Below are 25,287 nucleotides of genomic sequence, written 5' to 3'. Positions count from 1 at the left end.
CAAAAACACGAGTGGTGGATGTGTAGAAAAGAGCTAAGTGTTTTGTTTCAATAATTTTCGCTATGTGTCACACATGCTCATCCTGTCTGTATCTTTCCAGAATGTATGAGGGCATGTTATGAGAATGTGATGGCTTTGGAAAGGTGGACGTCTATTTCTAAGATGGTCAATAGATGCAGTAGGCTTCTCAAAATGGAACAGGTGAAACTAAACGCAGGAATTGCTTGATACTTCAGAAAGATCGTTTCTGAGGAGTGTAGAGGGCGGAGGTTGGCCTTCAGCCAGTAGCAACTTGGCATTTCGAACAACGGCTATGGTGGCCGGTCGGTAGCGTGACTTGTGGACCGGTAGCCGAGGAGAGGACGCACTGTCGAGGCGCTCCGTCTGGAACATGTAACATGTACTAAAATGCAGTATTTCAACACAGATACAGTTCACAATGTATTACTTAAGTTTGGGGTGGCTACCGAAGTATGTAGTGATGTCGTAATCGTGATAATTTTGACGGAATAGAGAACTTAGTGAGTGTTAGCTGTAACGGTTTTGTTCTTGCGTGAACCATCACCTCCTTACGCTATGGTACAACTGTAGTGGCCACAGCTTCTCTCATTTAGTTAAAAAATAGAAATATTAATTCCCCTATATGGCTTTGTGGGGCAAAATAAATTTTTAGTGTAGTTTACTTTCTAACATAGACACTGGCACATGTTCCCGCCATTTCAATGTGCCACCCTCGGTGCTAGAAACGAAGACTTATGACTATGAAAGAACAGTTGTTCAAATGTTCAAATGTGTGTGAGATATTATGGGACTTAACTGCTAAGGTCATCAGTCCTTAAGCTTACACATTACTTAACCTAAATTACTCTAAGGGCAAACACACACACCCATGCCCGAGAGAGGACTCGAACCTCTACAGCGACCAGCCAACAGTCCATGACTGCAGCGCCCGAGACCGCTCGGCTAATCCCGCGCTGCGAAAGAACAGTAAATGCTTGCTAATAGTATTAGAACTCGGATCGCGTTATTTTTGAAAAATAATATTGCGCATTCTGGTGATTTTCTTTGTGTCTTATATTCGCACCACGTGTGCGTCAGACCCTAGCAGCCATATTTGTCCTTCATAAAGGGAGGTATGTTCTGGTGCCGTTAATCATATTTTCCCTATGTTTTCATTGTACTAACGTCAAGGTAATAAAATGGTTCAAATGGCTCTGAGCACTATGGGACTCAACTGCTGTGGTCATAAGTCCCCTAGAACTTAGAACTACTTAAACCTAACTAACCTAAGGACATCACACACATCCATCCCCGAGGCAGGATTCGAACCTGCGACCGTAGCGGTCGTGCGGTTCCAGACTGTAGCGCCTTTAACCGCTCGGCCACTCCGGCCGGCGTCAAGGTAATAGTACAATGCCTCATAACTCCTGCAGTGACGTTTATTGAAAGTCTACGTAATTCTGAGGTGATCTTGTGAATATTAAGGTACAGTGGCTCTTGCTGTTGTTGTGATCTTCAGTCCAGAGACTGGTTTGATACAGCTCTGCATGATACTCTGTCCTATGCAAGCCTCTTCATCTCTGAGTAACTACTGCAATCTACATCCATCTTTCTGAATCTGCTTAGTGTATTCACCTCTCAGTCTCCGATTTTTATCCTTCACGTTTCCCTCCAATACTAAATTGGTGATCCCTTGATGCCTCAGAATGTGTCCTACCAACCGATCCATTCTTCTAGCCAAGTTGTGCCACAAATTCCTCTTTCCCCAAATTCTATTCAATACCTCCTCATTAGTTACATGGTCTACCTATCTAATCTTCAACATTGTTCTGTAGCACCAGATTTCTAAAGCTTCTATTCTCTTCTTGTCTAAACTATTTATCGTCCATGTTTCACTTTCATACATTGCTACACTTCATACAAATACGTACAGTGGCTATGATGTTTGAAAGAGCCATATTCCTGCTTATCATATCCGCACTCCCTTTATTTGTTATGTTTCGTATATAATCCTGTGTTATTTACCATAATCTCAGTGTGATAACGACCTCCAGCCGCCGTCCCTTGCAGCTGCTTGGCCGATTTTGTTAAAAGTTTCCATCCATAGAATATGGCTTCAACCGTTCCCGTCAGAGCTCATGTGATCAGTTAAGATTAATATTAATATTACTATTAACTGACCGAAATCCTCACTTTGGTTCGACTCACTAGCGCATTCGAATATCGTGTGATAAGGCATCTGTGTGTGGTCTTCCCAGTTCCGTACTATCACTTTTTGATTTAATTTATATATTAGTGGCACTTTGCGTAGTGCCTCGCTGTGTACTTCAGCATGTCGATGCATGGAAATGATGTGCCCTAGTGTGTGATAATTAATTCCCTTCGGCCTCCCTATAGTGTGACATTTAATAAGTTAATGGTACTAGACCAATTCGAAAGTTCAGTACGTATCAGTACCAATAACAGTGTAGTGTAGACCAATGATTCAAGAGTACGTCCAATTATGCAATCTGAATTCATAATCAAATTTTCAAACAATTACCTCTTCTATCCCAAATTATTTTAATCAAGGTCAAATTCATAATTATAAAAGAGTAAAACCCCAGTGTAAATATGAGCGTAGTACTGCCTGATGCTAGCGGTTACCGCCACCATTACACCGTGCGTTCCTTTTGTGTGTGTGTCGCATTATCTGTTGCATTCACTAGTATTTTGTCAATAATTAAAAATCAGGGTCATTGTTAATAATCGCATGACGAAATACTCACGCACACTCGACGACAGCATTCATTAGGGGAGAAATGTAGATAAGAATACAGTACCATACTAGAAAATGAGCACCGAAAAAGCAAACAAGCGGCACTGGCACACACAAAAACGACGGTTGCCGCCCATAATTATAAGCCAACCCACTAATGTATCACCACACACAATTGTAGTTTACTAACATTTGAACGTAACATGTCTGCATAACTGGTGAAAAACTGTAACAATGCCTGTAATGCGACGTGTTATGGTAACATTGCAGCGCGTCAAAAGTCAATAAGAGGGAATAAATAGTGCAATGATATAACAAGTAAATAATCGTATTTAGAAATATTTTTCCAGTGTGCAGTGCTTCGCTCTTATGCCCCTTTTTCCGTTGTTCAATAACAGGGTATTAACCAGAGAAGACAGGGAAAGATCTGTGGTTTGTACGCGAGTAGCAGCGATATTTTGTTCCTCAATATGTTTGAAACGAGTTCATTATTCGCTAGGTAGTAATACGTAGCATGAAGTCACTCCAGTTCGTATATCTTCATTTCATAACGTTAGGAAACATACGTTTATTTCGGTGGGCTCAAATTTCTAAATAATTATGAAGACTTACATCTAATTTATTATTTGTAATATACTTATGTTTATGAAATTCATCCATTTGCGTGAGGTAATAGCCTTAGTTGAGGCCTGCTCAATAGCTTGTTTGGAGCAGGCATTTGGGTGAGCATCAGAAATACTGACTGGATAACTACGATTTGAAAAAGTTCTGGACATTAATTAATTTGAAAGGTATTTTATTAATTTAAATAAATAGTACTCTCGCTGTGGCAGTGCGGTAGCTTGTCCTCATCAAGCCAGAGTTGTTGAACACGTATTGCTATGACAAGCAAATACGTATTGGTAAACTTCTTTTTCTCATAAATTTGAATAATTACTTGCACGTGGCATATATGAGATATACTTGTATTTAATGTTTCGCAGTAACAGTAAAATTGGCGGCACACATTCAGGGTGGTAAAAGATGTACGGCGCCAGTTTACGTTATCACAGTCAAGGAAGTCAGATTAGACCTCACAAGCAGCACAGAACTTGTCTACTAATGTGAAACATTTCAGTGGGAAAATCAAGGCTGATTTGTCTCTTCACGAGGGACGTCGTCATTATGCTGGATGACGTAGATGCTGGAAAGATATTTGAGACTGCTGCGATCAACTTCTCAAAATGTGTTCAAACAAAACCGTATGCGTTCTCTTAGTGTATTCAGCTTTATGTTTCAGTATGTGTAATAAATGAATACAAAATATTTATAATTTCACACTCTAGTACCACGCTCGTTGACGTCCGACAGATTATAAGCTGGATCTATGTGTTGTACGACTCATTTTAAGTGACCTGATAAATCAAACAAATCTTGAAATTTTCTTAAAACTGAAGTACGCGAGTCACTGTTGGCGCAAGCTGGATACTCTTAGTAAAAATGTTCCAACCCGATGTAACTTGGATCCAAGCAAACTTAGTAACAAAATATTATATGACAAAGCATTCTGAGGTTTCCTGACGGGATTTTTTATAATACGTTTTCGGAAACACATACTGCCGATGCTCAAAATGTCTGCAATAACACCTGGAAAATTATGAGGAGAGTGTTGGCCATATTTTGAGGCAATAATTACTTAGCATAAATTCTGTAGATTGTTACGACGTACTTTCAGTTCTAGAATATCACTGCATCTCGAGTAGTGTCATTACATTCGATTTTACCACGTACCCTGGCAGTGAAATACAATACGAAATCAAATGTCCGTAGCATTCCTAGAAGTGGAACATACGCTTTCTTATTCGTTATTCTCGGAACGCGCTGAATTGCGTTTCCATTGACATTCACATTCATTCACTTGGAGGTTTTAAAGTGCAAGCTTATGGCCCCTTCTTCCTGTATTCCTGGAAGCTGCATTACATCCTGGTAAGCTGCTCGAAGAAGAGAAATAATTGGCTTTTAGTAAGAAGTGAATAGCTTCCAATACCTTCGAAGAACGCAACCAGAAATCACGGAAAAGAACGCGCCATTAAGTCGCGAAAGAGCACATATAAAGCACTCCATTCCGAAACGAGGACAAATGCAGCTATCGAACGCTATTCTTCGCAGAACTACGTGGACCTCCCCGAGCGGAAAATCAGACACATGGAAGAACTATAATAATTTCATGTGCGTCTGTTGCTTTACCTATTTCTTACAAGTGATCAAAGATACCTTTCGCGCACGTACCTCACATGTTTAACAACAATATTAGTTTCTACATTCGTTACCTCATTCAGAACTGAACCCAAGAAACATTTTTTCAGTCCAGGTAGCTTGCGTAAATCTTCATGGCGTAGTGTAAGTCGAGCAAGGAAACGCAGAGAAAATGCAGGGACAGAGCCGTCAAATGAAAGCTTCATTTACAAGCGCTACGTACCTTGTTCGGACTTGTAAGCCAAGACAGATTGGGACAGATATGAGACGCCCAGCCGGCCGCGGTGGTCTCGCGGTTCTAGGCGCGCAGTCCGGAACCGTGCGACTGCTACGGTCGCAGGTTCGAATCCTGCCTCGGGCATGGATGTGTGTGATGTCCTTAGGTTAGTTAGGTTTAAGTAGTTCTAAGCTCTAGGGGACTGTTGACCTCAGATGTTAAGTCCCATAGTGCTCTGAGCCATTTTTTTTTTAGACGCCCACATCGTGTACATACCCGACCCTTTTTGCGTTGATGTCTGTATCTACATATATTTAGCTTATCCGTTACGGATATTTTAGAATCCGTGACTGTTAATGAATGTAAATACATGAAAATGTAACCAGTCGCTTTTATGAATAGTTATTGATTTTTCCATGAACCGGGTTTCGAACCTTATCAGTTTCATCTTGAGATGGTCTTCTGGAAGTGATATCAGTATTTCTGTGGCCTTAATGTCGACTTTAATACATCTAAACAAGAACAAATTACATCTCTGAGCAAAGTAGGCCTATGCCGTATCTTCTTCTCATGATCTTTGTCACAGGCAACAGTTGTACAACACATGCTGGATGGTGGCAAAGTTTCGCTGTCACAGTGTAAATGAATACGGATTGTGTAAAAGAGTGTGAAGCGATGTATGAACTGGCCGGCTGGAGTGGCCGATCGGTTTCAGGTGCCTCAGTCTGGAACCGCGCGACCGCTACGGTCGGAGGTTCGAATCCTGCTTCGGGCATGGATGTGTGTGATGTCCTTAGCTTAGTTAGGTTTAAGTAGTTCTGAGTTCTAGGGGACTGATGATCTCAGATGTTAAGTCCCATAGTGCTCAGAGCCATTTGAACCATTTCATGTATCAACGGACCATCAAAATGGAAGCAGACAGATGGACACTAACGGAAAAAAGCCGCCCATACCGTCGCACTAAGTACAAAACTATATTTTGCATGGGTGTGTGTGTTGAGTTTAGCATAAGTTAGTTTAAGTAAGGTGTAAGTCTAGGGTCCGATGACCTTAGCTGTTTGGTCTCTTAGGAAGTCACACACATTTGAACAGATTTTGGATCCATATCTACAGATAAAAGATAGTAATGACGATACATTACAGCGTGTTCCATCTTCTTGTCACACAACCAGCACTTAACAGTAAGCTAGAAATAGTGATGTAACTTCCAGAAAACCATCTGAAGATGAACCTCAAGAGGTTCAAAAGCCGGTTCGTGGACTAATACGTAACTATTCAAAAAACCGACTGGTTGCAGTTTTATGTATAGTACATCTATACTAGGTAAGTCACCTTACGGTGTGTGGTGAAGGGTAATTCTTTTACCAGTGACTCTTTCTCCTTTTCGTGTTCCTCTCACGTATGGTTCGCGGGAACAACGGTTGTCGGTAAACCTCAGTGTTGACTCGAATCTCTAATTTTATCTTCATAGTCTTTCTGCGATACATACGTAGCAGGAAGAAATATATTTGTTGACTCTTCTAGAAACTTACGCTCTCAGTATTTTGTCAGTAAACGCATTAGAGTATGATATTCAATCGTGACGCTTTAGTGCTAACTAAATTAACCTGTAACGAAACATGCTGCTTTTCTTTGGTCCACCTCTGCTCCCTCTGTCAATCCTATTTGGTACAGATCCCAGACTGAAAGAGTAATATTCAGTTGTTGGTGGAACGAGCGTTTCACAGGCTACTTCCTTTGTTAATAGACTATATTTACGTGAATATTCTTCTAAAGATTCTCAGTCTGGCATCTGCTTCAGTCGCGACAATTACGTGATAGTTCCAGCTCAGATCGCTCCATACACGTACTCATACAGGGTGTTTCAAAAATGACCGGTATATTTGAAACGGCAATAAAAACTAAACGAGCAGCGATAGAAATACACCGTTTGTTGCAATATGCTTGGGACAACAATACATTTTCAGGCAGACAAACTTTCGAAATTACAGTAATTACAATTTTCAACAAGATGGCGCTGCGGTCTGGGAAACTCTATAGTACGATATTTTCCACATATCCACCATGCGTAGCAATAATATGGCGTAGTCTCTGAATGAAATTACCCGAAACCTTTGACAACGTGTCTGGCGGAATGGCTTCACATGCAGATGAGATGTACTGCTTCAGCTGTTCAATTGTTTCTGGATTCTGGCGGTACACCTGGTCTTTCAAGTGTCCCCACAGAAAGAAGTCACAGGGGTTCATGTCTGGCGAATAGGGAGGCCAATCCACGCCGCCTCCTGTATGTTTCGCATAGCCCAAAGCAATCACACGATCATCGAAATATTCATTCAGAAAATTAAAGACGTCGGCCGTGCATGTGGCCGGGCACCATCTTGCATAAACCACGAGGTGTTCGCCGTGTCGTCTAAGGCAGTTTGTACCGCCACAAATTCACGAAGAATGTCCAGATAGCGTGATGCAGTAATCGTTTCGGATCTGAAAAATGGGCCAATGATTCGTTTGGAAGAAATGGCGGCCCAGACCAGTACTTTTTGAGGATGCAGGGACGCTGGGACTGCAACATGGGGCTTTTCGGTTCCCCATATGCGCCAGTTCTGTTTATTGACGGAGCCGTCCAGGTAAAAATAAGTTTCGTCAGTAAACCAAATGCTGCCCACATGCATATCGCCGTCATCAATCCTGTGCACTATATCGTTAGCGAATGTCTCTCGTGCAGCAATGGTAGCGGCGCTGAGGGGTTGCCGCGTTTGAATTCTGTATGGATAGAGGTGTAAACTCTGGTGCATGAGACGATACGTGGACGTTGGCGTCATTTGGACCGCAGCTGCTATACGGCGAACGGAAACCCGAGGCCGCTGTTGGATCACCTGCTGCACTAGCTGCGCGTTGCCCTCTGTGATTGCCGTACACGGTCGCCCTACCTTTCCAGCACGTTCATCCGTCACGTTCCCAGTCCGTTGAAATTTTTCAAACAGATCCTTTATTGTATCGCTTTTCGGTCCTTTGGTTACATTAAACCTCCGTTGAAAACTTCGTCTTGTTGCAACAACACTGTGTTCTAGGCGGTGGAATTCCAACACCAGAAAAATCCTCTGTTCTAAGGAATAAACCATGTTGTCTACAGCACACTTGCACGTTGTGAACAGCAGAAAGTTTACGAATAGAATGGCGCACCCACAGACTGCGTTGTCTTCTATATCTTTCACATCACTTGCAGCGCCATCTGTTGTTGAAAATTGTAACTACTGTAATTTCGAAAGTTTGTCCGCCTGAAAATGTACTGTTGTCCCAAGCATATTGCAACAAACGGTGTATTTCTATCGCTGCTCGTTTAGTTTTTATTGCCGTTTCAAATATACCGGTCATTTTTGAAACACCCTGTATCTACGTTATGGAAATAACTTCTTACTATGTATTCGCAATACGTTACATTTATGTATGTTGAGAGTCAACTGCCACTCCCTGCACCACGGGCTGATACCGTGCAGGTCTTCCTGTATTTAATAACAATTTTCGGGACATGCGATTTCTGTGCATACAACGGCGTCATCTGCGGAAAGCTTAATGGAACTTTCGGCTAGGATTGGGCATACTTTTAAGAACATCGGTATATGATCTACCGATACTCGTCAGAAAAATCGTTGCTATCGACACGAAAATTATCTATATTTCAATACATCGATTAAGAAATTTAAATTTTGTCAAAGTCAGGGAAACGATTAACAGACGTTTAAAAACTGGCAGAAACTATATTATGTCCAACATTGATCAATAAAAGATACACGATGTACTGTAGAATGACTTACTTGCAAATAAATTAATTAAGAAAACCAATAATCATCACCAGTAGACTTTACCAGAATTCTATGTTTAATACATTCCCCTGCAGATGTAATTGGTTTGGAAACTCAAATCAACTTGAAATCGAACCAAAGACTGTTATTAAAACATTAACTCTTTTGGCACACAATCACAGATACACATCTAACGGTGTCAGGACCGTGTCCCACTATGAACTGACACTGTGACCAGTTCACCTACGTACATCTACATCTACATCCATACTCCGCAAGCCACCTGATGGTGTGTGGCGGAGGGTACCCTGAGCACCTCTATCGGTTCTCCCTTCTATTCCAGTCTCGTATTGTTCGTGGAAAGAAGGATTGTCGGTATGCTTCTGTGTGGGCTCTAATCTCTCTGATTTTATCCTGATGGTCTCATAGCGAGATATACGTAGGAGGGAGCAATATACTGCTTGACTCTTCGGTGAAGGTATGTTCTCGAAACTTTAACAAAAGCCCGTACCGAGCTACTGAGCGTCACTCCTGCAGAGTCTTCCACTGGAGTTTATATATCATCTCCGTAACGCTTTCGCGATTACTAAATGATCCTGTAACGAAGAGCGCTGCTCTCCGTTGGATCTTCTCTATGTCTTCTATTAATCCTATCTGGTACGGATCCCAAACTGCTGAGCAGTATTTAAGCAGTGGGCGAACAAGTGTACTGTAACCTACTTCCTTTGTTTTCGGATTGCATTTCCTTAGGATTCTTCCAATGAATCTCAGTCTGGCATCTGCTTTACAGACGATCAACTTTATATGATCATTCCATTTTAAATCACTCCTAATGCGTACTCCCAGATAATTTTTGGAAATAACTGCTTCCAGTTGCTGACCTGCTATTTTGTAGCTAAATAATATGGGATCTATCTTTCTATGTATTCGCAGCACATTACACTTGTCTACATTGAGATTCAATTGCCATTCCCTGCACCATGCGTCAATTCGCTGCAGATCCTCCTGCATTTCAGTACAATTTTTCATTGTTACAACCTTTCGATACACCACAGCATCATCTGCAAAAAGTCTCAGGAACTTCCGATGTCATCCACAAGGTCATTTATGTATATTGTGAATAGCAACGGTCCTATGACACTCCCCTGCGGCGCACCTGAAATCACTCTTACTTCGGAAGACTTCTCTCCATTGAGAATGACATGCTGCGTTCTGTTATCTAGGAACTCTTAAATCCAATCACACAATTGGTCTGATAGTCCATATGCTCTTACTTTGTTCATTAAACTACTGTGGGGAACTGTATCGAACACCTGCAGAAGTCAAAAAACATGGCATCTACTTGTGAACCGGTGTCTATGGCCCTCTGAGTCTCGTGGACGAATAGCGCGAGCTGGGTTTCACACGACCGTCTTTATCGAAACCCATGCTGATTCCTACAGAGTAGATTTCTAGTCTCCAGAAAAGTCATTATACTCGAACATAATACGTGCTCCAAAATTCTACAACTGATCGACGTTAGAGATATAGGTCTATAGTTCTGCACATCTGTTCGACGTCCCTTCCTGAAAACGGGGATGACTCGTGCCCTTTTCCAATCCTTTGGAACGCTACGCTCTTCTAGAGGCCTACGGTACACCGCTGCAAGAAGGGGGGCAAGTTCCTTCGCGTATTCTGTGTAAAATCGAACTGGTATCCCATCAGGTCCCGCGGCCTTTCCTCTTTTGAGCGATTTTAATTGTTTCTCTATCCCTCTGTCGTTTATTTCGATACCTACCATTTTGTCATCTGTACGACAAACTAGAGAAGGAACTACAGTGCAGTCTTCCTCTGTGAAACAGCTTTGGAAAAAGACATTTAGTATTTCGGCCTTTAGTTTGTCATCCTCTGTTTCGGTACCATTTTGGTCACAGAGTGTCTGGACATTTTGTTTTGATCCACCTACTGTTTTGACATAAGACCAAAAGTTCTTAGGATTTTCTGCCAAGTCAGTACATAGTACTTTACTTTCGAATTCATTGAACGCCTCTCGCATAGCCGTCCACCTCACACTACATTTCGCTTCGCGTAATTTTTGTTTGCCTGCAAGGCTTTGGCTATGTTTATGTTTGCTGTGAAGTTCCCTTTGCTTCCGCAGCAGTTTTCTAACTCGGTTGTTGTACCGCGGTAGCTCTTTTCCGTCTCTTACTATCTCGCTTGGCACATACTCATCTAACGCATATTGTACGATGGTTTTGAACTTTGTCCACTGATCCTCACACTATCTGTACTTGAGACAAAACTTTTGTGTTGATCTGTGAGGTACTCTGTAATATGCTTTTTGTCACTTTTGCTAAACAGAAAAATCTTCCTACCTTTTTTAATATTTCTATTTACGGCTGAAACCATCGATGCAGTAACCGCTTTATGATCGCTGACTCCCTGTTCTGCGTTAACTGTTTCAAATAGTTCGGATCTGTTTGTCACCAGAAGGTCTAGTATGTTATCGCCACGAGTCGGTTCTCTGTTTAACTGCTCAAGGTAGTTTCCAGATAAAGCACTTAAAAAAATTTCATTGGATTCTTTGTCCCTGCCACCCGTTATGAACGTTTGCGTCTCCCAGTCTATATCCGGTAAATTAAAATCTCCACCCAGAACTATAACATGGTGGGGAAATCTACTCGAAATATTTTCCAAATTGTCCTTCAGGTGTTCAGCCATGACAGCTGCTGAGCCAGGGGGCCTATAGAGACGTCCAATTACCATGTCTGAGCCTGCTTTAACCGTGACCTTCACCCAAATCATTTCACATTTCGGATCTCCGTCAATTTCCTTCGGTACTATTGCACTTCTTATCGCTATAAACACGCCTCCACCTTCACTGTCCAGCCTGTTTCTGCGGTATACATTACAATCTTGAGTTTAGGATTTCATTACTGTTTACGTCTGATTTCAGCCAACTTTCTGTACCTAGTACTATATGGGCGTTGTGATCGTTTATTAATGAGAGCATTTCTGGGACCTTTCTATAGACGCTCCTGCAGTTTACTATTAGCACATTAATATTGTTATTCCCTGTTGCATTTTGCCTACTCCTACCTTGCCTCGTCTCAGGAGGCGTCTTGTCGGGCCTAGGGAGAGAATTCTCTAATCTAAAAAAACCGTATGTGCACTCCACACGTACTCCGCTACCCTTGTAGCCGCTTCCGGCGTGTAGTGCACGCCTGACCTATTCAGAGGGACCCTACATTTCTCCACCCGATAGCGGAGGTCGAGAAATTTGCACCCCAGATCGTCGCAGAATCGTCTGTGCCTCTGGTTTAAGCCTTCCACTCGGCTCCAAGCCAGAGGACCGCGATCGGTTCTGGGAACGATACTACAAATACTTAGCTCTGATTTCACCCAGCGAGCGAGGCTTTCCGCCTTCACCAATTCCGCCAACCGCCTGTACGAACTGAGGATGACCTCTGAACCCAGACGACAGGGGTCATTGGTGCCGACATGAGCAACAATTTGCAGTCGGGTGCACCCAGTGCTTTCTATCGCTGCCGGCAGGGCCTCCTCCACATCTCGGATGAGACCCCTCGGCAAGCATACAGAGTGAACACTGGCCTTCTTCCCCGACCTTTCCGCTATTTCCCTTAGGGGCTCCATCATCCGCCTAACGTTGGAGCTCCCAGTAACTAATAAACCCCTCCCCCCGTGTGCCTGCTCGGACCTTGCTGAAGGAGCAGCCACATGTCCACTCACAGGCAGAGCGGGCGATGCCACACGGCCAGCCTCCACATTGACCCTCCGCCTCGTGCGCCGCGAACGCCGCTGAACCCGCCACTCCCCTTGGGGAGAGGGTGGCCCAATCGCGCCCGGTACCCGTGAAGATGTCTCGACAGCAGGGACTGTGCGTCAGATCGCGACGGCAGCTAACAATACAGAGTACATGAATAACTGAAGACGTAGCTGGTAGGTGGGCGTCAGTTTGCGTCATTCTTCGGTGGATGTTCAAGGTACTGCGTGAATGGCTTCGCCGTACAATCAATAGATGGCCTGCACCTTGTCATATTCTACAATGAGTTGCGCCTTTCTTCGGAGTAATGATCGTGCCAGAAGAGCCTGACAAATGAAGAGTCAGCAGTAGAGAGATTCCTATCGAGAGAAGTCACTGCTTCTTGGGACTGAAACACTATTAATACGTGTTCTGAGCGTGAAATACTGTACTTATCATAAACACTTCGAGCAATAGAGGCCATTTTCTACTAAATACCAGTGAAGTATTGTGTGTGATTTTTGTGTCAATTGCACGTTACTTCTACAGGGTGTCTACCTTTACTTGAACATGGCAGTCAGGGAGTAAGAGAAGCACACAGTCTGCCACGTAGATAGGAGCAGGGAGTGACCATTTCCATCACTCTTATACAGTGCTGCCATGAAATGTGTGCATTTTGCACCTTGTACCTGTCATTTGCCGCGGTAGAAATGACACACAGAATTAACAAACTTTCATGAACACACAGTACAGATACATTCATGTCCAAATCAACTGCTCATTTGTAGTACTGAATATGAAATTAAATTAAGCTCATTGTATGACATAGTGTCAGATTGAAAATATTACTAGTAGTTACAATAGGAAAGCAATCTGCTGATGAGAACTATAGTGCTTATGAATCAAGAAAAGACAGACAATAAAAATATCGCTTCCATTATTCAACATTAAATACCGCTTAATCGATATACCCATAATTTAAGTATCGGCAGCATATGTCACTATTGCTCCCCCCGTTCAGAAATCCATGATGTCTTCTGTTCTTTAGAAACTCTTGTTTCCGGTCACACTGTTGATTCCAGATTGCGTGCGCTCGTATTTTTCTCACTAGGCAGAACTGTATGGAATGCCTTTCGAACACGGCTTCTGCCTACAGTTATGAACTAAGGAATTCATTTACTGGCAAAGCATATCCACATACCGGACTATTCAAAACAATTGTAACGTTTACAAACTGCTATAACAACACTACTGGCCATAACCGACAGGAAGAGTATTCTGGGTTATGCAAATGATCAGCTTTTCAGAGCATTCACACAATGTTGGCGCCGGTGGCGACACCTACAACGTGCTGACATGAGGAAAGTTTCCAACCCATTTCTCATACACAAACAGCAGTTGACCGGTGTTGCCTGGTAAAACGTTGTTGTGATGCCTCGTGTAAGGAGGAGAAATGCACGCCATCACGTTTACGACTTTGATAAAGGTCGTATTGTAGCCTGTCGCGATTGCGGTTAATCGTATCGCGACATTGCTGCTCGCGTTGGTCGAGATCCAATGACTGCTAGCAGAATATGGAATCGGTAGGTTGAGGAGGGTTTGCAGCAGCATGGACTATCAGCTCGAAGACCACGGCTGCGGTTACCCTTGACGCTGAATCACAGACAGGAGCGCCTGCGATGGTGTAATCAACGACGAACCTAGGTGCACGAATGGCAAAACGTCATTTTTTCGGATGAATCCAGGTTCTGTTTGCAGCATCGGGATGGTCGCATCCGTGTTTGGCGACATCGCGGTGAATGCAGATTGGGAGCGTGTATTCGTCATCGCCATACTGGCGTATCACACGGCGTGATGGTATGGGGTGCCATTGGTTACACGCCTCGGTCACCTCTTGTTCGCACTGACGGCACTTTGAAGAGTGGACGTTACATTTCAGATGTGTTACGACCCGTCGCTCTATCCTTCATTCGATCCCTGCGAAACCGTACTTTTCAGCAGGATAATGCACGACCGCATGTTGCAAGGCCTGTACGGGCCTTTCTGGATACAGAAAATGTTCGACTGCTGCCCCGGTCAGCACATTCTTCAGATCTCTCACCAATTGAAAACGTGTGGCCAATGGTGGCGGAGCTACTGGCTCGTCACAATACTTCAGTCACTACTCTTGATGAATTGTGGTATCGTGTTGAAGCTGCTTGGGCATCAGTATCGGTACACGCCATCCAAGCTCTGTTTGATTCTATGCCCACGTGTATCAAGGCCGTTATTACGGCCAGAGGTGGTTGTTCTGGGCACTGATTTCTCAGGATCTATGCACCCAAACTGCGTGAAAATGTAATCACTTGTCATTTCTAGCATTATATATTTGTCCAATGAATACCCGTTTATGATCTGCATTTCTTCTTGGCGTAGCCTTTTAATGCTGCTCATAACGCTGCTTTTGTAAGCAAGCAGTGGGTACACGTCCCAAGACAAAATCATATAATGATAGCCTGATGAACAGAGAAGTAACTTTTAAGTAAAACGAATAAAAACTTAAGTCATCAGATTAGAGGCTGGTAGTGTCGACAAAACGGTTCTAATAGGTCGTTAAAAGTGATGTGGACAGCGGCCAGAACACCCACCGCCATTTACAACTGATCGTAAAGAAGTTGACCGGCGAACCAAGATTCAGCTAGAAATCATGCCAAGAGGGGGAAACGGCAAATACTTAACCGTTTCGTGGGACGGAAATCATAGGTGGAAAGGAGACACGAACGGTTGGCTGGTGAACCTCATCTACGTTAAACGCAAGCTCGGCTTCAAAGTGAGAGATCTGGAGAATGTGCTGACCAGGGCAGCAGTCGAAGGTTTTCTGTATCCAGATAGGCCTGTACAGGACCTGCAACATGCGGCCGTGCGTTATCCTGCTGAAATCTAGGGTTTCGCAGAGATCGAATGAAGGGTAGAGCCACGGATCGTAACACATCTGAAATGTACGGCCACTGTTCAAAGTTACATCAATGCGAACAAGAGGTGACCAAGACGGGTAGCCAATGGCACCCCATACCATCACGCCGGGTGATACGCCAGTATGGCGATGAAGAATACACGCTTCCAATGTGCGTTTACCGCGATGTTGCCAAACACGAATGCGACCATCATGATGCTGTAAACCGAACCTGGATACATCCGAAAAAATGACGTTTTGCCATTCGTGCACCCAGGTTCGTCATTGAGTACACCATCGCAGGCGCTCCTGTCTGTGATGCAGCGTCAAGGGTAGCCGCAGCCATGGTTTCCGAGCTGATAGTCCATGCTGCTGCAAACGTCGCCGAACTGTTCGTGCAGATGGTTGTTGTCTTCCAAACGTCCCCATCTGTTGATTCATGGATAGAGACGTGGCTGCACGATCCGTCACACCCATGCGGATGCCTGTCACCTCGACTGCTAGTGATACGAGGCCGTTGGGATCCAGCACGGCGTTCCGCATTACCCTCCTGAACCCACTGATTCCATATTCTGCTAACAGTCATTGGATCTCGACCAATGCGAGCAGCAATGTCGCGATACGATAAACCGCAATCGCGATAAGCTACTATACGACCCTTATCAAAGATGGAAACGTGATGGTACGCATTTCTCCTTCTTACACGAGGCATCACAACAACGTTTCACCAGGCAACGCCGGTCAACTGCTGTTTGTGTATGAGAAATCGTATGGAAACTTTCCTCATGTCAGCACGTTGTAGGAGTCGCCACCGGCGCCAACCTTGTGTGAATGATCTGAAAAGCTAATCATTTGCATATCACAGCATCTTCTTCCTGTCGGTTAAATTTCGCGTCTGTAGCACGTTTTCTTCATGGTGCAGCAGTTGTAATGGCCAGTAGTGTACTTAGAGTGAAAGCGAGGAGCTGACGTGTTCGCTGAGCAGTTGAGTGCAACAACGCTTGTTCATTTTCTTGTGTTACATTAAGCACAGTTTCACGGGAAACGTGTTTGCGAATGAGCTTAAGACAGGAAATGCTGTTTCAAAACCTCCAGAAAATTCAGCAGCGCAGAGCGTCGTGGCAACGGTGGCTGTCTCCAGCGTTTGCCGTGCGGTTCATTAACAAGGATCGATTCCGCGCCAGTCTTGTTGCAATTGTTTCCCGTGCTAGTTTTATTTTTCCTAGGCTGTACAAGAAAGCGCCGAGGGGATCGAACGGATGGTGGGTGGATGGTACTTGAAAACATGCATGGTCAGGTTGAATTCGTATCGTTGAAAATTGGAAGTCATGAAGAAGTCTACAACCGTCACTGTGGCGTTTAATCGCTTAGCGACACGTACCAGTTGCGGCTATTCCCAGTTAGATACCGGAATAGCCGAGACAGTTTTGCTGAAAAAGTGATATTAAATCGTTGATGAAAACACAGTATGCTCTCATTATCTCGAAAATCATCTGACTCGATCACGCTACACACAGATTCTTCCACAAATTCCAATGGTCTTTTTACAGATTAGTTACATTTTATGAAACTTGGAATGTTTCTGGAACCTAAGCCACTGCTCACTGACTGCAGAATATGGTTTTAACATTGCGGTGCTTAATCAGACTCGCAAGTGATCATTCGAAACCATCAACAAGCTTCGTTTCCTGGTAAGCGAACAAAAAAAAAGTGTATCCTTAGTGTAATGTAACGACGTAAGTTTTTTATAACCGATTTTCGTTTGATATATGACCATGTGCAGACTTCGTCACCTACATCAGTTACAACGCACTTCAAAATGATTTATATTCTTTTTAAATTGTCATAGAATGGTTCTTGAACGAAACTGTAAAACATCAGTTGAGTCGTATGGAAAGAATTACATCACTTGGACCAATTGGTTTTCATAAACTTTTTCGATTTAAATTTCGTTTGTTTCTCCTCAGAAATTATATTGACACACGTTATCTTGATCCAATCGATATCAGAATCACACATTAAATAAACTTTTGAGATTCAAAGTTTCGATGAACGCTGTCAGAATCAATAATCTTGTCAAATATATTATTAATCCGTTCACATAATTCTTCATAAATAAATCCTCAGAACACGTGTTTCAACTTTAGTAGCATACACTATTTTATTAGCTTCCTACACATACAGATGTGAACTTGACCGTTGACAAACAATGACTGACTTTTCAATAAGATTACGCTCAGTATGACGTCATTGTTGTACAAAAAGAGTACAAAAATTAATTTTTAATTTTTAGAAGCACGACGCAACAACTCGGTTCCAGGATCTTCTGTTGCTCCTTGGCTGTCGACCCGCGACGTATAGCGGCCAGCAATTTCCTCTCTGGTCGCGGCAACAAAGATGCTGTCTCCGTTCGTTGCGCCGCCCTCTCCGTACATGAAACACATAAAAAAAATTCAAAACTTTTAGATAATTCACAGCTATTACAAATATTAAGAAAAATACATAAACAAACTAAATTAAACTTACAGTCACCTGCAAACTGGGCTGACATTGGTGGATGGATGACGCTTAATTTCGTCTCACTACATTAGCAGCTAAGTCCTTCAATCTTCTAGAAATCAATATGCGGTTCACTTAAAAGACACAGTTTAGGCTTATGCACATGAGCCAGCAAATCCTGATAGTCTGTTATATCTTTTATATGCATGATGTTGCGACACTGTTCTGTCCATATGCCTTCCGCATCTACACGTCGATCACATTTTTCATCGTTTCCGACAGAAATTCTAGTAAATAACGTAGTCAGTGAGTCGTCCCGTACCATTTTATTTAGCTCCTCGCAATACACATGTGCTACATCATACCAGATCTGTAAGTTAAGATGAGACACAAAATGTAGGGTATCTAGTCCAGTTAAATCAGCCACTCATAATCTGTCTTCAGTCAAGGTACTCAGCGATAATAAGGGAAAAAACCGAAAAATCACACTTACGTGTGATTGGACACCATTAACACTTTTTTACAATAGTTCTTTTAATTTTTGAGAACGGTATCCTCTATCTAGAAGTTCTTGAGTTATCTGCTTTATTGACAGTTTTTTACGACTTCGATAGGTTCCCAATTTAAATTAAGACAGGTGCTAACGAATTCTACATTCTTCTAGAGATTATGCGTCATCAAACCATTTTAGTATCTTACTTTTGATACAATTTTTTCTTGATGGGACATTCGCAACTGTTATTAATTGTCAATGGTAAAATTCACTACAGTTGTAAAAACATTTTTATTTCTAGAAAGAAAGTTTGATAAATAGCCCCCAGTTTGTGGATTACCTATATACTATGGGGTACATTCTGAAAGCGGTGGATGGCTCAATGCGTATATCTACATGTTAAATGTAGACTCGACACTTTACTGTTCATTCACGACCTTCAGTTTCGATTTCAAAGTCTTATTAATCGATTTTCCCACTTCCGATATACTTAAGACACTAGAGGTGTGGGACTCCCTCTAAAAATAAGTACGTGTACTCTGTTATTCTGCTACTTGATAACACCGTATTCTTTCTGATTTCAGGGTCAACACAGAGGGGCTACGAAGGTAAGCACATACAAACTTTATAACTTGCTCAGGATTTTTATGAAGAATATCAATATCTGAGACCGAACATCCGAAGATATCAGTGCATATACTTTAAATCCTAGGAGCTTTGCATTTGTATATCTAACAGATACCCTTAGTTTCAAATTATAAAGTGCGAAAATTTCAACAGCGGTACCATAGAAAGAACTTCGTGATTATTTCAAATGAATATTCACTGATGAGCAAAACATTACGACCACCTGATTAATAGCTTGTTTGTGCGTATGACCACCTGCTTAATAGATTGTTTGTGCGTCTTTTGTTCGAAATACATCACTGATTCTGCTAATCAGGAATCAGACAGTCTGTTGGTAAGCTGTGGAGGCATGTGCATTAGACGTCTACGCAAGTGTCATGTAATTCGGGCCGATGATTTGCGTACGTGGTGTGGCGTCCGATGGGTTCCACAGGATTTACATCGGGCGAATATTGTCGCCGAGACATCAACATCAGTTCACTATAATGCCCTTGAAAGCACTGTAGCACTGTTTTAGTTCCGAGGCGCTGACAATTATATACTGAAAGGTGACATCGCCGACGAGGAAGACTTCAAGCATGAAGGTATGCAGGTGTTTCGCAGCTGCGTTCGTTTACTACCGAAGGTTCCACGCAAGCGCAGGAGAATGTCTCCCGCCAGTCTGCGTCGTGGTGAACTGCGCATGTCGCGCCGCTGCTCACCTCAATGACGGCGTTTGTGGAGCCAACCATCGACCTAGTGTAGCAAAAATGCCATTCACCCGAAGAGCAAACGTTTCCATTGATCGAAGGCCGAATTCCGATGGTCCCGTGCCACGGCAGTCGTAACTGACTATGTCGTTCAGTCAACATGTGCACACGTAGGGACGGTCCGCTGCGGAGCTCCGTGTTCAACAATTGACGATGAGCGATATGCTTCGAAACGCGTGTGCGTGCACCAGCATAGTACTCTTTAGGCAGAGATGATACAGTTCACCATCTGTCCTACTTTACAGAGCAGCCAAGCCTCCGAGCCCCACGTTCTGTACAGAGTCGTGGACGTCCAGCCATTTAGCGCCTAGTGGTAGTTTCACTGTCCTACCTCTTTCAGTAGATGCTCATGACAGCAATACATGAAATTCGTTTCCGATATATTCTTTCACAGGCCCTTTTTAATAATAATTTAATAATAATAATTATCGTTCATGTTTCGCTTACGTAAAAGGCTACACTCCAAACAATTCCAGAAAATATGTCCCTATACTTAAATTTGTCTTTTTTTCCGATATACCTTCCTTGCTACGGACAGGCTGAACATTACAACCTCTCAAATTCGGTTGTCATCAGTTATTTTTCTAGCCGAATAACCAAATTTATATACTACTTATGGTTCAAATGGCTCTGAGCACTACGCGACTTAACTTCTGAGGTCATCAGTCGCCTAGAACTTAGAACTAATTAAACCTAACTAACCTAAGGACATCACACACATCCATGCCCGAGGCAGGATTCGAACCTGCGACCGTAGCGGCCCCTCGGCTCCAGACTGTAGCGCCTAGAACCGCACGGCCACTCCGGGCGGCATATATACTACTTATTGTACCTCATTTCTTGATATAATCCTTTCACTAAGAGCTTATTTAATTTGGCTGTATGACATTACCCTTTTTTTACTTTTGTTGATGTTCATCTTGTCTCTTCTCAAAACACTACCCATTCCATTCAACTGCTCATTCCTGATTATTTATTTATTTTTTTGCCGTTTCTGACGTACTTCAAAGTTTTTATTTCTTCTCCCTTAACATTAACGCCCTCTCCAAAATTTCTCCATAGTATCTATTACGGCTTCCTCAAGGTACAGGGTGAATAACTTTGGGGATAGGTCACAAGCCTCTCTTACTCCCTTGTCAACTACAGCTTCCGCATCATGTCCATCAGCTATTTTAACTGTAGTCTCGTTCCTGAACAAGTTATAAATAACAGTTCGCTCCCTTTACTTTATTCTTGATACCTTCAAAATTACGAAGGGAGTGTCCCGTCAACACTGTCAAAAGATTTGTCTAAATCCAAAAATGCTATAAATGTTGATTAACATTTCTTCGATCTATGGCGTAGGATAAGTCGAGGAGTCAATGTAGCCTCATGTGTTTATATATTTGCTCACAGCCCAAAGTGATACACCTCTCTTCTGTAAATAGCTCATGTCGGTATTTTTCAAAAAAATGGTTAAAATGGCTCTGAGCACTATGGGACTTAACTTCTGAGGTCATCAGTCCCCTAGAACGTAGAACTACTTACACCTAACGAACCTAAGGACATCACACACACCCATGCCCGAGGCAGGATTCGAACCTGCGACCGTAGCGTTCGCTATTTTTCTACCGTGACTAATGGTTCGGTTTTTCGCTACTCTCAACTCCTCCCTATTTAGAAATCAAATTATTATATTCTTCTTGAAGTCTAAGGTTTTTCCCTCTCTGATATATCTTCGTAGCTAATCTTATTAATTTACGCCCGGCTCTTCTAAGGGTCTAAATACACAGTAATTCTGGAGGAATGTCAGGTGCTCCAAGGGTCTTGTTTCTAAATACTTAGGTCTATGATTGTCAAATTATTTTCACAGTATTGTATCTCTCACCTCATCCTCAGCTACTTCCTCTTCTCTTTCTGTAAAATTGTTTATATGTTAGTTACTCTTGTATACACACTCTACATATTCCTTCAAGCTTTCGGCTTTCGCTTCTTGGCTTTGATCTCTCTTCAAATCTGTGCTCTTGATATTCATGCTGATTCTTTTCTCGAAATATCTCCTTAATTTACCTAAAGTGGTCATCAGTCTCTCTCTTAGTTATTCATGCTCTTACATCCCTGAATTTCTCGTGTAGTCATTGCTGCTCAGCCAGTTTCCATTTCCCATCAATCTCATTTTCAGACGCCTTCTTCATTTGCTGCATTTTTATGTTTCGTTTCCGTTATTTAGATTTAGTATCTCATGAGTTAGCCGAAGATATGTACCGGGCTCTGTCAGTTTTCCTTTTTGATCCTTTTCTGAATTCACAATTTTATCTCTCAAGGCTATCCATTCGTCCGCTGATTTATTCGTTACTCTCGGTTCAATCATTCGTTGCCTTATGCTGCGTTTGAAATATTCAATAACCTTCAGTTCTTTCATCTTACACAGGTGCTGTCTTTAATCTCCTACTATTCAGCAGTTTCTTCAATTCAGAACTGCAATCCATAGCCAATAAATTACGCTCAGTGCCAACATCGGTCCTTGGAAATGTTTTGCATTGTCAGATCTGGTTTCGAAATCTCTGTCATACCGTTATCTTTTTGTATTTGCGATCTTCCCGTGTCCCTAGGTTTCCTCCACGGATACAGTCTTCTTTCATGATTCTCAAACCAAGTGTTAGCGATGATTACATTATGCCCTATGCGTAACTGTACCCGACGGCTTCCTCTTTAATTCTTTTCCACCAGCAAAATGTACTCCTACTATCTGTTTCTTCTTTCTGCTGTCAATTCCAGCCTCGCAACACGGTTAATTTTCCTCCTCCATTGTTGTCTGACTGATTTATTCTATCTGATCATACATTCTTTCATCTCTTCATTACCTGCGGAGCTACGTGAGGTATACATTTGTACTGAAGTGATGGGTGTTGGCCTTGTTTCTAATTTGGTTACGATAGTACTTTAACTGTACTGTTCATAGAAGCTCACCAGCATTGTATTCATTATTAGACCTACTTCTCGATTACCCCTATTAGATTTTGTACTTATAACCAAGTACTCACCTGACCAGATATTCTGTTCTTCCCGCCACCGCGCTTCACTTTTAACTAGCAGTTTGACCTTCTAAATTCTTCAGCCAGTCTACCCAAAGAGGGATCTGAGTAGTCCGCACCTTCGGAGTATTTTACCAAAGACGATGCCATTATCATTTAACTCTACAGTAGAGCGGCATGCCATCTGGAAAAATAACGGCTGTAGTTTTCCCTTGCTTTCTGTCACTCGCAGTCCACAATAGCAAGGCAATTAAAGGATTAAATAACAAGACTAGTCCCACCGGAAATCCATCTTGAAGACGAGCCTTTCAGAATTCAGTTGGTTAGGAGAGAAAATAATAAATACAGTTAATGAATAAGGTGTATCAGAGGACGGACACAAAGCAAAAAAGAAAAAAAAAAGAGAAAAGTAGATAACTTGTAGGTTCAAAGCAGCAAACCAGGAATGGCTACAGGAGAAATTCAAGACTACAGAGGCATATGGAGGCATGCTTTACAATACGAAAAATTATCTTTACAGGAAAACTGAAGGAACTTTAAAACAGATAGAACTTTATGAACATATAGAGCTATTATGATTCGCTAGTTCTAAGTAAAGTCAAGAGGCTAATTCATGGAAGACATACGTAGAAGGGGTCTCCAAAGGAAATGGACTTGTTGGAAAAATAAAGGAAGAAGAAGATTGATTGGATGAAGATGAAATGGGTGAAGCAATACTGTCACAACAATTTGTTTGAACACTGAAAGTCCTAACTCGGAACAATGTGCCTGGAGCAGAAGATATTCCCCAAGCGTTATTCAAACACTCGGACGACCAAACATAGCAAAAGTGTTAAGTGGTTCAAATGGCTCTGAGCACTATGGGACTCAACTTCTGAGGTCATTAGTCCCCTAGAACTAGTTAAACCTAACTAACCTAAGGACATCACACACATCCATGCCCTAGGCAGAATCGAACCTGCGACCGTAGCGGTCTCGCGGCTCCGGACTGCAGCGCCTAGAACCGCACGGCCACTTCGGCCGGCATAGCAAAAGTGTTACATCTGGTATGTAGTTACGTAGAACATCCGAAGTACCTTATACGTCGACAACAACGTAATATTCCCAACAACAAGAACGGAAGTTCCTGATAAGTGATGGTTTTACTGAACTATCAGTTCATTTAGTATGTAGGGAATAATGGAGTGATTTTAGAAACCCACCCGGCGGAAGATCACTTCGTGTCCCGGCTGCGGGAAAATGGTTACCTACGACTTGTATAGAAACCAGACTACAGCTATAAGAGTCAAACTACATGAAAGGGAATCTGTAATTGAGAAGAGAGGGAGAAACGCTTGTAGCCTATCGTCCATGTTATTCAGTCTGTAAATAGAGCAATCAGTAAGGGAAACGAAGGAGAAATTTAGGAAACGAATTAAAGTGCAGGTAGAAGAAATGAATGCTTTAAGAGGTGCTGATGAGTATTACTTGCAGGCGATGGAGAAAAGCTGAACGGAATAAATAGCCTCTTAAAAAGAGGTTACAAGATGAAAATCGACTGAAGTGAAACATTGCTAATGGAATTCAATTGAATTACTACAGTGTTCTGCTAGTTGGATTAGAAAATGAGATGCCAAATGCAGTAATCGAGTTTCGTTATTTTGTCGGCAAAACAACTGACCACGACACACTTAAAGAGGAAAAAGTGCAATGTAGCAAGCAAACCACTTCTGAATAAGGGCATTACAAATAGATATTTTAATGTTAGGAAGTCTTTTTTAAAAACATTTGTCTAGCAGGTAGCATTGTATGGAACTGAAAAGTGGTTAATAAATAGTACAGACAATAAGAAAATAGACCTATTAGAATGTGGTGATATAGAAATATGCTGAAGATTAGAGATCCGCATATGATAACTGATAAAGAAGTACTGAACTAAATGTAAGAGTAAAGAACGTTATGGGATATTGTAATTAAAAGAAGAATACTTCTTGAAGAATTGAGAAATAGATAATATGGTATTAGAGGGACGTTTGAAGTGTACAAATCGTAGAGAGAGATGAAATCTTGTATATAGCGAACAAACTGAAATGGTTGTAAGCTGCAGGAGTTATGTAGAGGTAAAGAGATTTGCACAGGATAGATTACTGTGGCGTGATGCATCAAATTAGATTGACGATTACGATATTTAATCTATGTCAACAATATCTGAAGCGAGGTGTACCATTAGTCCCCCCCCCCC

At 42.3% G+C, this 25,287-nt stretch overlaps 1 protein-coding gene across 1 annotated transcript in view; it reads left to right on the top strand.

Annotated features, from left to right (window-relative positions):
* LOC126412714 (carbonic anhydrase-related protein 10-like) overlaps positions 1-25,287 on the top strand; it is a 437,817-nt gene that overhangs the window by 49,206 nt on the left and 363,324 nt on the right. The window contains exon 2 of the mRNA XM_050082432.1: positions 19,261-19,284. Coding sequence (XP_049938389.1) covers positions 19,261-19,284 — 24 coding nt within the window. The remainder of the gene's footprint in view (positions 1-19,260; positions 19,285-25,287) is intronic.

The sequence above is a fragment of the Schistocerca serialis genome, chromosome 7 (assembly GCF_023864345.2).
Source record: "Schistocerca serialis cubense isolate TAMUIC-IGC-003099 chromosome 7, iqSchSeri2.2, whole genome shotgun sequence".
In the NCBI taxonomy this organism is placed as follows: Eukaryota; Metazoa; Arthropoda; class Insecta; order Orthoptera; family Acrididae; genus Schistocerca; species Schistocerca serialis.
Note: the sequence above shows the minus strand (reverse complement) of the source record. Positions and strands in the feature narration are given on the sequence as shown.